The sequence below is a fragment of the Haliotis rufescens genome, unplaced genomic scaffold (assembly GCF_023055435.1).
Source record: "Haliotis rufescens isolate VD_foot unplaced genomic scaffold, xgHalRufe1.0.p SCAF_11, whole genome shotgun sequence".
NCBI classification, from domain to species: domain Eukaryota; kingdom Metazoa; phylum Mollusca; class Gastropoda; order Lepetellida; family Haliotidae; genus Haliotis; species Haliotis rufescens.
Window position 1 is genome coordinate 37,182,427 of NW_025963791.1, and position 15,283 is coordinate 37,197,709.

General features: G+C 39.1%; 1 protein-coding gene across 2 annotated transcripts in view; it reads right to left on the reverse strand.

Annotated features, from left to right (window-relative positions):
- Positions 1-1,488: 1,488 nt before the first annotated feature.
- The window catches only part of LOC124153097 (E3 ubiquitin-protein ligase SMURF2-like), a 74,974-nt gene continuing 61,179 nt past the window's right edge, over positions 1,489-15,283 (reverse strand). Inside the window, exons 10-18 of one of the 2 annotated variants that reach the window (XM_046526250.2) lie at positions 14,942-15,092; positions 14,130-14,233; positions 13,823-13,937; positions 11,640-11,818; positions 10,835-10,972; positions 8,219-8,339; positions 7,512-7,713; positions 5,824-5,908; positions 1,489-5,283 (exon numbers count right to left, since the gene is read on the reverse strand). In XM_046526250.2, the coding sequence (XP_046382206.1) occupies positions 5,184-5,283; positions 5,824-5,908; positions 7,512-7,713; positions 8,219-8,339; positions 10,835-10,972; positions 11,640-11,818; positions 13,823-13,937; positions 14,130-14,233; positions 14,942-15,092 (1,195 nt within the window). In that variant the 3' untranslated portion in view covers positions 1,489-5,183. Of the gene's footprint in view, positions 5,284-5,823; positions 5,909-7,511; positions 7,714-8,218; positions 8,340-10,834; positions 10,973-11,639; positions 11,819-13,822; positions 13,938-14,129; positions 14,234-14,941; positions 15,105-15,283 lie in introns of both variants that reach the window. The other variant, XM_046526249.2, reaches the window with a different exon arrangement.

A 15,283-nucleotide genomic window follows, 5' to 3' on the forward strand; every position in this document is an offset into this window, starting at 1 on the left:
AATATTCTTCTTCTTGGTATTGTTATTCAGCTAATTTCAAATGCAAATAATTTAATAAACAGAACGAGCTCAATATACCATTATAATTCACCGATGTGGAAACCTTGCTATTCACGTTTATTGTAAGTCGGAGGGGGGTGCATTGACAAAGTTGAGGCCGGCATTAAAGCGTCATATTGTAAGAGATCATACACCTGTCGGTCAAATCATTATTTCAGTTAACAGTAACAGCGACTTTGCACAGACCTTGTAACACCAGACATTAAACCACCAACAACTTACATGATAGTTTGTAAATCAACTTTTTCTCTACTTCATGACTGTCTGAAATTATACAAGTTGGTATGGACAAATAAATAAATTTCATGCCATTAAGACAAATTTTTGCCTTCGGATATACATATGTTTTGCATTTCATTGGTACGATTTTACAGCAAACTGACTGTACATGATGTATGTCATGTATGATGCCATATTGTTGTGACATTCAGTTCATACATTTGCACAGAAGGCCCAGTTTCAATACACCACACAGGTACAAAGTCTCAGGACCAATCTTGGTGTGCCTTGGAGGGTGGAATATTGCTAGAATCTGTTCAGTCTACCCCCTCACTTACACAGACTTTTTGTAACTGTCTCAAGGACATACGAAATTACTCAAAGGTTTGATTCAAACCATTAAAATTTTGCAGTTGTTTCAAATTTGAAAGCAAATAGAAATGAACAGATAAAAATCTATTATCATACCTTCATGTCACGAATGAGGAGATCTTGTTTCTTCATGTGATCTTGATAAGATATGATGTATCCACCCCATGGGAGGGAAACAAATTTCTGAGATGGGAGAATAAATCCCTTATACCCGCTTCAAAGCCAAAGGCTGCATGCTTATTCAGAGTCAATGAACATCACGTAACATAGCTGTTTGATTGTGCTGTTTTCTATCAATTTTGAACTTGTTTTAATTCTTTTTCAATTAAAACTTATCAGTAAGAGAGAGAGTGTGGTTTTACACCGCTTTTCGCTGTATTTCAGCAATACCATGGCGGGGGACACCAGAAATTGGATTCACACATTGTACCCATGTGGAGAATCAAACCCGGGTCTTCAGCGTGACTAGCAAATGCTTCAAGTACTAGGCTACCCCACCATCCCTAATCAGTAAGATAAATTTGTTGTAGCATTTTGGGTATATGGGGTTTTATGCATCCTGTGTTAAGTTTCATACCACAAGCCGGAGTACCCCTTGTATTTATAAGGCAAAAAAGTGAAACCCTGGTATGTTTTGATAGTCAAAGTTGACAAACTCATGACCCCTGTGTTATACTACCTGGATGGGGTTGGAGATTGCTCACAATATCAATCACTGGTTTGTCTGGTCCAGACTCAATTATTTCACAGGCTACCGTCATATGGCCGGAGTACTGCAGAGAGGTATACACGGAGTGTGAAATCCGTAGTAAACTAATAAAGGAAGCAACTCCAAAGTAAAAACTGACCACATTTATTTCACTTATTGGAAAAAAATATTACATTGGAAGTGTGGACTGTACAGAGGAGGGCTTTAGACAGATGGACGTGAAGGCAGACAGACGTGGGAGGCGCGGAGCAGTCCAAGATGGAACATACATTGTCGGCTCCAGTGACTAGGACACGACAGTAATCTCGTAGGGATATCTCCTGATCTAAAGGTGGTCAGAGTTGAAAAACATGGTAAAACATGTGAATGCATTTATACAATGTATGAAAATTGTATCAAAAGCATTTTGATCCTGATTTTTCAAAACACATCCAATCCATCATCACTGAATGGCGACCCATGGACCGTACTTATTTCGATACAAATATGTTTGTGTAACTGTACGTGAAAGAGACTTGAAACAGGAATTGCGATTCTGTTTGTGTACTGAATCATGTAATCAATGCTTGAGATTACGGATACGAAAAATATATAGATGACCAAATATGCGGAAGAAATTCCTATGACATGACAAAACTTACTTAATTGACAGCAAACAGATTTATTTCAAACTGTCTCATGGAAATATGATAAATGGTCTGAAATTATCTTTTTGCACATAATTTTTTTTATCTTGGTTGTCCTTGAAAATGACACGGCATGTCTTTGAGTGATCACTTTTACAGTAAGAAAGATTCTTGGGAGAGGGGCTGGCAATACACACTAACAGATTCATAACTCTTTGAGCATGTCGAGACCCTTGAGGTACAGTTCAAAGTGAAAGGCACACAAATCATTAATGGGTTTTCTCCCTTTACACACATCAGTCAGTCCAAACACAAAATATGAAATTGAAGATGGATAAATGTTACACATTACTCCAAAGTTTGAAACAGTTTCTCAAGCCAAATAGGTTTCAGCCACCAAGAATATTTCATTACTTTCTTTACCAAAAGTTGTCAATGAAACAAATGTTACATATCTGGGTTGATTTTATGTCTAAAGGGAGATAACCCATCTCACAAAATCAATGAATAATCAGATATAACCACACATGAGTTTAAAAAAACGGAAAAATACCATGTACATCAAGTGAGATCACTAATAGTAAACAGTTTTACAAGGATCTCCTTTCACAATGCTTATATAGCCTTGAGATTAGTTCAAGGCAAAACCGAATCAAATGATATACAATTATGTCAGTATAAATAAGGTAATGCTTCTACCTGTATTACGACATGGAATGATCTAAACCTAAGCTTGGAACATACCATTTCATAAATGCAGGTAGAAAAGGTAGTAAGGTAGCTAATATGCCACAAAATTATTTTATGAAAAGCAATTTACAGCAGAATTTGTTCAGATGCAGGATGCAGAAAGAACTGAGTCAGATTGAAATCAAAATAGGATGTTTCAAAGACTTGATAATGAGAATGTGAATGTCATAACAGTATTACGTGAACTGTGGTTAAATTCCTGTATCCAGTGCTCGCTAGACATCTAGCTGTTAACACATGCTACCAAGCTCTCACATCCTACAAGCATTCTGGAACTAAGTTCTAAAAGTCATGTGGAAGTGCAATATTTCTTACATACCTTAGCAGATTACTGGCCCTTAATGATGGTGTGTGAATTTCATCTAACATTTCCTACCGTCGTATCAATACAAGTTCAAATCCTTCACTGACATTAGGTAATACCACTGGAGTAAGAAATCTGTTAAATTCAGAAATCAAAATTACCAAGTGTATGTCTGTGGTTTAGAAATACTCAGGGATGGCTACAGGTAGACAAGTGGCTACCCAATTTGTAATCAAGATCCCAATGGAGAATTCAAATTCCACTGTCAAGCCACCCATCCACTACAGTAGTGTTTTTCAAAGGCACTCTCCAAAACAAAAGAAGATTCTTAAATTTTAGGCCATTCAGAAATCCTATCAAGTTTCAAGTTTCAAACTTGTTCATGCACTGTCTCCAGTGATTTCAAACAAAGTGGACAGTAGTCCTGCACTCTGAGAAAAGGATGAGGGAAGGGACATTCTGAACATAAGACATCAAAGTTGCACATACCAACTCAAGTACTGACAGAAATCAGTGACACCACCCAACCATCACCCTTATCCTGCTAAAACACTGGTAAGGTATAATGGGAGAATTCATAAAAAATACTACATAAAATCACAAAGTATTAACCAAATTTAAAATCGGATGTGTTAAACAGATACCAGTATGTTGACAATCACATACCACGCATCAGAGAAGCAGAAATGGTACATAAGAAAACATACACGTGTACAATCATTAAATATCATATTTGTATGACTTGAGTATTAAAAATAAGAGGATTTCTTTAAAGGCTTGATGGGCATCCTGTGTGTCAAGTAAAACGATTCTGTAAAAACCTGCAGTGTTGTATTCAAGCCATCTTGGCCATGTCATTCATACAGATGTCAGATTTACGATATTTGTGCTTTTCTACAACTGTTAATGTTTTTGTGAATACTATACTTACTTGTACCTACATAGCAGTGGGACTATAAAACTGAAATATAATTACATATAAATCATGTAATTTTTTAAATTATATTTGAAACAACTGAAACTTAAACTACATATTTGTCATTTAGTATACACTCATTCCTTTCACTAACTGTTCGAATGACTTGACAAATTACAGGTAAAATGTAATACTCTCTGAACTTTCTGTACAACAGACAACATTTCACCAAACACTGAAGCTGATGGCTACATGAGGTATTAGTACATAGCCTATCGGCACATTTACACACCAGACTACCGTGTGTCGGCAACCCCTGTTGGCGAGCAGATGTCCCAGAGTCATGGCGCCATACTTCTCATACACTATCTCTTCCACCTAGCACTATGCCAGACAGGGACTCAAAAATACCAGAGTTATCAGCAATGCATATTCCACAAAATAATGTGAGGTATTCACAAAATCAACTTAAATATTATTGCTTTTATTATCATTAATGGACAGATTCACCAAAGAGAAACATGTGCATGTCTACAATCTTTGGCAGATTTCATACTTTGGAAGATGTGAACTAGTTGAAGATGTTGGCATTTCGATGGAACTCGCTGGACAAATAACTGATGGGTATGGATGTCCCATTCATAAAATACCCACTCACAAAGTTGATTTCACACATTGCAATATGCAATCATATGCAATCACCCAAGCACAGTCATCTGTAGAATGCTATTCAGATTCACACGGCTACATACAGCATAAACCAGGTGGGCAAGGAGACTTGCATACTGCTCTACACTGAGGTGTTCTACAACAGACCCTATACGTTGGATCACGATGGTCGTATAAATACATGTACAGTGGCCACACACACTGTACACAGACTGTATCTATGATGCAATGCTGGATTCAGAACACCAACAGCTATCTACAAATGGTGTTAAAATATGTCTTGCATTGTTTGTTCACCCACAACCTGGGAGCACAGGGTCGCACGTCCGCAGTTTATGCGGCAATGGGTACATTGCGATTATGTCCATGTACACAAGGCCCTTCTGTGTTCTCCAAATCACAACTCACTGGGCAGAAAAGTTGGTCCACGTTGAAAACTGTTTTGTTTCCTTCCGGGACCAGACACTTTCCACTTGACTGCCATTGTTAGGTCTCTTTAGCACTACTGCAAGTCAAGATTTGACGGCGCTTGTACCACAACAACGTTTGTGGCTCATGTTATTCTACCGCGAAACCACATGTCTCTTCAACAGCACAAGTCAATTTACTGAGAAACTTCTCGTAGTTCTCATAAGGAGGGATGTCAATTCTGTTAAAGCTGAAAAGATGAAGATGAAATGTTAGTCATTCATCATATACTATATAACAAATATAATACATAATTCGAGAAGCAAACATCTGGGCCCACTTGCCCAAAGTGATATTAGTTCTACGAGTGTCATAATTTTGTTAAAATACGAGAGTTAAAATTGCTGTAGCAAAGATTGTTTACATAACTCTGCACCTTAAATATCCCTTTGAAGGGCTATGTAAAAAGCATTCTTACAGTAATGAACAAATGGGTAATTGGTCATTTCTGTCAAGAGCACCATCAGTAGTATTTTATAATTACAACACAATTTAACATTTTTACTAGCAGAGTTAACAAACCATAATTTAATAAATAATGACAGGCTTAGAGGAAGTGATCAAAAACTCAAGCAGCTCACAATAATTACTTGATGTATATGAAGCTGTCAAAAATAAAAACGTGGTGAAGAAAACAGGCTGTATTATACATCTGGTATACGCTTGGTCTAAACCAAGCAATGTGCTGCTACTATTTGCAAATGTGCTCCGTCCTGAGATGGCCACCTACCATGTGTGAGCCTTGGGCAGGTTGTCTGTTTGGACGTCCACCTGATGTATCGTGAAGAGGCGGGGTCCGGCAGCACCAGTTGAGCCTGCACAGAGAGAATACAGTACTGGACCCGTGTACATGTAAACAGTTAGTTGGACTTACTCCACAGTATGTCAGTTGTGCCGCGCTGTTCGTGTAAATGAGTTCAAAGGACTATCCCATCAGGGAACTCACTGGGCTTCACTAGGTAGGGCTGGCTAAAAGGATCAATAATCCAAATTATCGTCAATGGGAAGAAATATTAACAATTATCGATATGAAATTGTTGTAATCGATAAAAACTTACATCAATTATTGTGATGAAAATAAAAGGCAAACAGCAAATGTTATATCTCACATGTCCACAAAGTAATCCATGCATATGTGTGTCACTGCTCACCAAATAAGTTGATTTCTTTCGGGATCTTCTTGCATATCTGCTTAAATTTTCATCTCCAATATTTTTTTATAATTGATTGATATTTAGTTAGCAATTACCGATCTCTATGATCTTTATCGATAGCTAGTTCTAGGATTCACACACTGTACCCATGTGGTAATCAAACAAGACCTGAAAGGTGATCAACTCTTTAACCACTTGACAACCCCTCTGCACTGTTAGAGCTCAATGTTGTAGAAAGACCCAAGTGAGGCAGCTGGTTAAATGCATGTGCATGGTATTTTGCTGTGAGGACAAGGATCATAATCAGGGCATACCCAAAATCAGCAGATCCTGGCATGACTAAGGAATACAACTCTGCTCATCAAGTTTAGTGCTTAGATGACGGGGCTGCCTGAACCAAGAAACAACAAATGCTGGCTAACAGACCTGTAGGTTTCATATCTACAAAAGATTGTCATCCTTGTGCCGGCCTGACGTACATACCAGTGGATTGAAGGAGACTGAAGAGGGTAGCTTATATGACAGCCATCATGGCATCAACGTGATCCAAAGGTAGACACAAACACACAACTAGCATCATTCTCAGGATATGCTACTTCAAATTTGTAGTTTCACATAGATTTAAAATACTGTGTATTTTTTATGTTTTTCCGAGGCATCCTTTCAGTTTATTTCAAAATCATTCTAAATCACACTGTTAGATTCTTAGCTTGTGGGAGGAAAGTGATGCAGGTGTTATATGTTTACCACTTTGGTGAAACTCAGAAGTATAAGCATGGTGCTGACAAACCAAGCAACACTGAGGATTTCTCGAACACCTATGTGATGCAACTCTGTCCAGTGAATTGTGGCACCTTTCACAGTGGGGCAACAGGTTATTCCCACCCACACCCACCCACACCCACCCACCCACCCACCCACACACCCACACACACACACACACACACACACACACACACACACACACACCCACACCCACACACACACCTTGTGGTGGTGTCATCGTCAGCTACAAGAAATGTATCATCTGCATTCAGCAGCAGCTGTCAACAATCATCCCTATCGGAGTTGGCACTATGACAGACTTTGGATACTGGGAATCTAATCCACTGTAGAATAAAGACATTAACACAGGGGCTGTAAAATTAAAACACAGTATCACTTCACCATATTTTGCTTTGTCCAAAAATACTAATTTCATATTCTCCTCCAGTCTCTGTACATGTACATACATTGGATGACTCTTTAATTCGTGGGAACATACCTTGTAAAGCTTTGAATCCCTGCAATGGTACTCTTGAGCTGCCCGTTACAAACTGTAACAGTCGAGCGCGCATTTCATCATCAAAGCTGTCGACTGCCCGCCAGAACCACTTGCAGATGTTGCTCTCAGCGGTACAATGCTTTAGTCGGGTGTGCTTCTTCCAGTCATCAATGTCAATCTTTCCAAGACCACCGATCATAAGCTGAGGAAACAATGCAATAAGGATGAGTGAGTGTTGCCTTAGGCTAGTCACACATACAACAGACAAGCCATGGCAGTTATCTGAGCAGGGTATAATGTGAGGTAGGCCATGATGTGATAATTTTTCAGTCTGTTCTTGAAATGGTGACACTACACCATATGAACACATGGGACAAGGCATGACATCTCGAGGCTGACTAATTTTGTAACAAAACAAAAAACCTGTTACAGAAGAGTTCCTCAACAAACTTAGGGTAATTTAGTGAAAAGAAACAGCATGGATCAAATCGTTGGTAATGTAGAAATATCAGTGGGAAGTCAAAATTCATCTAACATAATCCACATTTTAAGGATTAATAGTATACTTTTTTTAATATTGCTGCAATTAAAATTAAAAGCCTAAAAGGGATTAATTTTTTTCAACCCTATTCAGGCAATAAGATAAAAATAATTCAGATTATAAACAGAGCATTTAGCCCTTATTTTTGCCATTGCTGTCAGCTCACCTCCAATTCACGTTCATCAAAGAGTCGTAGTAGGTGCTGGGGAATGATTTCATTGAAACCCTTCTGTAATGCCAAGAACTGGGCCTCTATGCCGCGCATGAATCGCCAGCTCACATACAACCTGAAAAAATAGTTGGCAATTGAAACCAGGAACCTCAAATAAAATAACAAGTTATGACGATCAATGCCTATCTCCCAAACTATGTAAAACACTTAGAAGATGCTCACTGATATGTTCCTAGTCTAGTCAGTGGAAGACCAGCAACATCACAGCCAACTCTCACCAAAGAAAGCAACAAAAAAACACCTGACTTGTACTAGATGACTTGTCTTTTCATCATATTCTAAACACACAAGTACAGATCTTTAAGTGATAGTAGGCTTGGGCTTGTTTCTCCTGCTGAACCTGGACAAACAAGAGTCATCAGAAGATGACAAATCCCCCCGACCCCTACAAATTCGAGAGAACAAATTATCTGCCTGTTAGGTCCACTTGATGAAGAATTTCTATCTGATCTGTCTGTCAGTATGCAAGAGTAGTTATTGAGCTATCTAAACAATACCATGGAATTGGGATTCGGAACTTCAAGGAAGAATTAGTTTTAAAGATGTAGTCAAAGTCAAACTTCTTGCCATGGAAACAGGGGGAAAAAATATTTAAATACCTAAATAACAAAAGGCAAGTAAGGTAACGCGTAAGGTAACGAGTAAGGTAACGCGTAAGGTAACGTGTGAGGTAACGCGTAAGGCAATGCGTAAGGCAACGCGTAAGGTAACGTGTAAGGTAAAGGTAATGCATAAGGTAAAGGTAATGTGTAAGTGAACGTGTAAGGTAAAGCGTAAGGTAATACGTGAGGTAATGAGTAAGGTATATGTAATCCGTAAGGTAACGTGTAAGGTAAAGTGTAAGGTAATACATAAGGTTATGCATAAGGTAAAGGTAATGCGTAAGGTAACGTCTAATGTAATGCGTAAGGTAATGTGTGAGGTAATGTGTAAGGTAAAGGTAATGTGTAAGGTAAAGGTAATGTGTAAGGTAATGCGTAAGGTAACGTGTAATGTAATGCGTAAGGTAATGTGTAAGGTAATGAGTAAGGTAAAGGTAACGTGTAATGTAATGCGTAAGGTAATGTGTAAGGTAATGAGTAAGGTAAAGGTAATGTGTAAGGTAATGTGTAAGGTAATGAGTAAGGTAAAGGTAATACGTAAGGTACGGTAATGCATACGGTATGGTAATGCGTAAGGTAAAGTGTAAGGTAACAAATCCTAATTTCATCAGTACCATACATCAACTGGAAAATAAAAATGTTCTTTGTGAACTCGGATATCTAAGTCTTTATGTGTACTTAACATAAAACAGATATTATACCAACAATCAGGAGAAGGTGTGCATCACCACATGATCCACAATTTGTTTTATCTTATTGCAATACTTGGCAGGGATTGTTGGAATAATATGAACGATTAGCACATGTTTATAAGCCTGCCACACCCATTCCAAGCAGTGGGCCAATGATACGGTACAGGCCAGCATGAGGCTGCACAGATGTTCCCAGTGCTTCAGGGTAGGCCAGGGTGCAAGGACAGAAATAGCTCAAGTAAACCATAATTTTGTACAACTAGACCCTATAACAACAGTTTAGATACATAACTTTCTATTCTCATTTTTCACTGATAACACATTGCCTTCGTCTTGTGGCAATCATCTAAATATATCTCCCGGCCCGCCCCATGTGCTACAGATCGTGTTTACAAAGTACAGAGGTAGTGTGCCATGCTATTGTCGAGTACATGAGAAGCAGAAAGACTAATTGTTGAACTGGAATTGGAATTGGATGAAAAACAAGCCAGGGGTAGTGCAATTGCTGTTTAAAACTGGTAATGGATGTAATGTGATCTGCTGTGAGTAAGCTATGTGCAGCTGGGGAATAATTTACCACATCTGTTTTCTACAATTAGACGATAGTTCCCATGATAACGTGTGTTTTTTTTGTCATTAACACAATAGAGATTACATACAGCAACATTCTTCATCAGTACTGTTGCCACGTAAGCTGCCTACATTTTCTCATTTCATCACCAGTTTGCTTCAAGAATACACACTCAGTATTAGATTAAAGTCGTTTCCAGGCATATCAGATATCTTGAGGGCCTGGGAAATGATGTCAGGGCCGGTCTGTGGTCGATAACATGAACATGCACACATGAACAAAGGTCCATATTAATGCATTACATGGAATTAAGGCCAGACCTTTTTCTTTTCTTTTTTCGGTTTACAGTTTTTCGGTCTGGACGGTTGAAATATAAATAATAACACAAACATATTTTTCTATTTCCTCTTGCGATTCGTGATAAAACATTGTGTTTTGACGTTTTAACATAAATTTAACCGATTTCAATGATATTATTTTACATAATTTATTCATATTGATAGCGACAGTAAATGAGGTGCTTTAACATTTTACTTATTTCTGTTTGGAGGGGGGAAAAATCAGCACTGCTTTACATTTTTCTCTATTTTTTCACATTTAAGTTTTTGGGATTTGGTGCATTTGTAATCCATGTTCTTTAAAAGTCTGGTCTACGTAGCGCACAGAACCTGACACTTAGACTGACCTGACATATTCCTTCTTGTTTTCTTCTGTGACCTTGATAACCTTTCCCCCTGGACGGAGTTCATGTTCCTGGACCTGCCCGAAGGAGTTGTGTTCCACCGAGAAGGTGTGGTCCAGCACTGCCTCAATGTTGTTATCCCTGGAAGAAGAGAACAATCATCATTAGCTCGACTCAACAGTGAAAGACCCAGTCAGAAACCTGTCATCGAGGGAGTGTCTCATGCCACAGCATTGTTCCAGACTTATCACTGCATGTAAATAACGTTGTAGGACCCAGGCAAACCTGTGATTGAAAGGATGAGCAAGATCCACATCATCAAGTAGGATGCAAAAACATAAACCAAGTTACATGCTTCGGCAGCTTGTCTCCTTAAAGGTTTCTAGGGCTTCGGTTCTGCCCCACACTGAAGCACATGTAACACATGTGGCGTCTCCTTGGGCAGGTGACCTTGTTAAAAATGTGCCTCTGTTCACCAAGCAGTGAATGAGTACCCGGAAGGATGAGCTGGCACTGTAACTACCACATCCTCCTGGAGGCAGCTCCAGCAACATCAGTGTTGGAAATAAAGGATGGAAGTCCTCGTTCTCGTCCTCATCATATAACCCTAATGTTAAAAGTTAAAAGGGTCCCTGAGATTCAAATACCATAGAATCAAACTTCAAGCCCTCCCCAAACCCCCGCCCCTAGTTTTTAACATGTTGCACAAGTACTGGGGCCCTATGATGTCCCAGAATCCCCGAAAGGCCACAACACTGAAAACAATCAATGAACATGTGCAATGTGTACAATTCTACGGACAACTTACAACATCCACACAAGACTTCTGTGCAGCTCTGGATCCACACTCTCCAGGTCGTCAAGAGCAACAGGTTTCCCTAGCAACTGCTTGTAGAAGGGCATGGTAAAGCCACCGTCCAAGTAGTGACCATGAAAAATTGCCATGCCAATAACACGGCCAACAAAATGGAAGTAGGACAAGTGCTCCTGAAAACAAAAGGATTGAATTATTTTGAATTAATGTACAGCTTCCATTTACTCTTCTACTGCTGCTGATTTTGAGCACACAATCTGCCAAGATTCAGAATTCTGTAAATCAAAATCTTGTGCGTTCATTCTTTATTTTCTCCGAAATTACCAGCAATGCTTAGTTGACCCATGACAGCGATGGAGACTGTACTCTGGTTGTTTGGATGTAGTTAAGTGTAATGATTTAAAAGCAAAACAAATCCTTAATAAAATGAGCGAGATAATGAACGCTTTACATTATAAGCAGAAAAATTGGTCGTACCACAACAACTATAAAATTACATGCACAAGGTCTTTTATCTTTGTGTTGTATAGCCTTGAAGGTCACCAGGCATGGGAGGTACCACCAGTTAAAACCAGAGATCAGGGTCTGCTCTTTAAGCAGATACCATACTGTTGGGGGTTTTCATCACTGGGCAAGTATATTGAGTTACTCACTGAAAATCACTGTTAAAAATCACTGAAAACTTTTTTTACATAACTTCAAATGGCTATATAAAGTCATTATTTTGGTGGTTTTGATTTATTTCAGTGATCCTGTTGAATGTACATTTCCAAGAGCTTTCCATATATCTACATCATATGGTATAAGTTCCAAAAGGGGTCACGTGACCTGCCCCTAATACAATATGGTCGGATATAATGTTTGAACCTGGTTTGGACGTGCAGAGGATATTACATATTATAGCATTAATTATCATTAATTCGCCCGCATGTTATCAGAAATGAGCGGGCCACTGTAACTTGTTAATGCCCTCATATTGCTAGACGACGGGCCATTATCAAGCCCGTTGTTAGGTGACGTCATAGGGTAGGGAAAGTGACGTCACGTTTAATAGTGACGTCATATGGTTTGTTCTATGACGCTTCCATATTTGTAAAAGGGGGTCAGTGACTTTCGTGTTGATTGCAGTAAATGTTTCAAAACCGATACTGTTGTTTCTTGTTTATGTGATAACAAATTCCATCCATTTTAGCTATAATAACGGTAATGCTCTTTTTCAGGTCATTACCATTTGCAGAAGCCCTCGGTCTTTTCAACTGCCCTCCTTCGTCAGGCAGTTAATGGAAGACCTCAGGCTTCTGCAATTAGTGCCCTGAAAAATAGCATTACCCTTATAATAGAGAATAATGTATGTATAACAAAGCTGATAATGCATCATAATGCATACACAATAATAATAATAATAATAATGATAATGATAATATACAACATTATAACTCATAAGCCCCAAGTAATCAAGTCCAGAGTAAACAGGGACCACCAAAGTACATTCTACCCAAATGTTACAATGAAAGTTTTCCCTGGTTGACTCTCAAAGAACCATTCATATACAGCAAAGAGTGTGCCCAAGCAATCTTGGTGCTAAAATTATCGTATCGATTCTAAGTGCACTTGGCAACATGGGAGAAATTGTTATTTTGTTCAAAATGAGGACTTTTTTTAAAACAAATTCCCCCTAAATTCAGAGGTGTTTCAACATTGAATTTAAACATTTAGTCGCATTTAGGGGATTAACTTTTAGTGGTGGGACGATACACAAAGGCATTGGTGGATCGCGATATTTTACTTACCGTTACTAGTATCGATCTTAGTCGCACGCTAAGTACAAAATATCGATTCATAGCTTAAATGTTTACTGTAATGGCTGTTACACCAAACACTAATTAGAAGAGAAAATTAGTTGTGAAGAAGTAAATATTTCCATCTGTTGCGTCATACTTGACACTGCCAGCTGTAAATCATCAATGTGCCAGGTATTTGACTATCCTGTCTATGAAAAAGATGGCTTACACACCACAGATAAGAGCACTTACAAGTATTGTGATATGTATGGTATCGTTAACAAGGTATCGTGATATGTATCGGATCTCGGATCTCGGATCTCGGATCTGGTGTATAGTCCCACGCTTACTAAATTTAACCCTGAGTCCCCCGGGGGTAATGGACAGGAGACTTACTGGGTTGACCCCTGAGTCTGGGTTTATCTGGAGCGTGTAGATATCATCCCTGGAGTACTGGAAGAGGCCGTAGTAAGGGTTCAGCATCTCATGGGACAGCAGGTAGAACCATTCCCTGCAGAACGGAACAAGGGTAGAAAAAGCTCAGGCACACATCAGCAATGGCAATGTCTTCAGTTCAAGTTAATTTTACACTAAATATATCTTCTGTTTTTCCTAATGTTCCAAAATGCACAAGCTTGTAATGAGTTCTGCATGAGCATTATGTTATATTCTCCTTTGTCATTGCCAGTTCACTGAGAGTTACCTTGCAACACCACCATAGTCGAGACCTTCTTCTCCACGGAACTTCACCATGAGACGTTTCCGCAAGTCTTTAGAGCGCATTTTCATGACTTGTCGGTAAGAATCCTGCAAAATGAAAGAAAGATATTTTGAATCTCAGCAATGTCTGTTAGTAACTTACTACTATCATTTTCCCTCAAACATTTAACATAGTTGTCTGTTGAAAAGGTAACTATAGAGTGATGACTCAGTTTTCAGTCAAATATCTCTTCATCAACGTAGATCCAAGTTAATTTGGTAAAAATATAGAACATGCTGGTATATGGGGGTTATTCCCTAGGAGTAATATTATCATATACCAACTGCCTGTATGTGTGGTCCAGGCAAATCTGGGAACAACAGTATGAGCAACAAAGTCACCAATGAGAATGTGTCATCCAGATGGGCACCAATCCATGATCATCCAATCCCCACTGGTTCTTACGAGAAGTACAATTGTGTACTGAGGTATCACGCAGTAACCTGACTAGGACAAACACCTGATTATATCTACTATCTCTATCTACCTGCCTCGAATATTTTGTCCCGGGACACCTCCATCCTGCAGTGACCTGCCTGGGACCGACACTGGTTACATCTACCATCTGTGTATACCTACCTCGAATATCTCGTCCCTGGACACCTCCATCCTGCAGTGACCTGCCTGGGACCGACACTGGTTACATCTACCATCTGTGTATACCTACCTCGAATATCTTGTCCCGGGACACCTCCATCCTGCAGTGACCTGCCTGGGGCCGACACTGGTTACATCTACCATCTGTGTCTACCTACCTCGAATATCTCGTCCCGGGACACCTCCATCCTGCAGTGACCTGCCTGGGGCTGCAGAGCACTGAACTCCTGCTTGAGAATCTTCATCTTCTGGACCAGGTCACGCTTGTACTTGGGCAGAGGAATGTCATTCTCCTTGTCAGAATTTTTTCTGGAAAATGTCCTGTTCATACATAATCTGTGGCACTTAAAATTGCACTACATACATCTTAAAATCATTCAAAACAATTTCTTAACATCATATCTATAAATGGGAAATTCCTAATAAAAGGCAAAACAAGGTTTTACACTTCTACTATTATTTATTTCTGCACCCAGCAACATTCCTGCTATATGATAGCG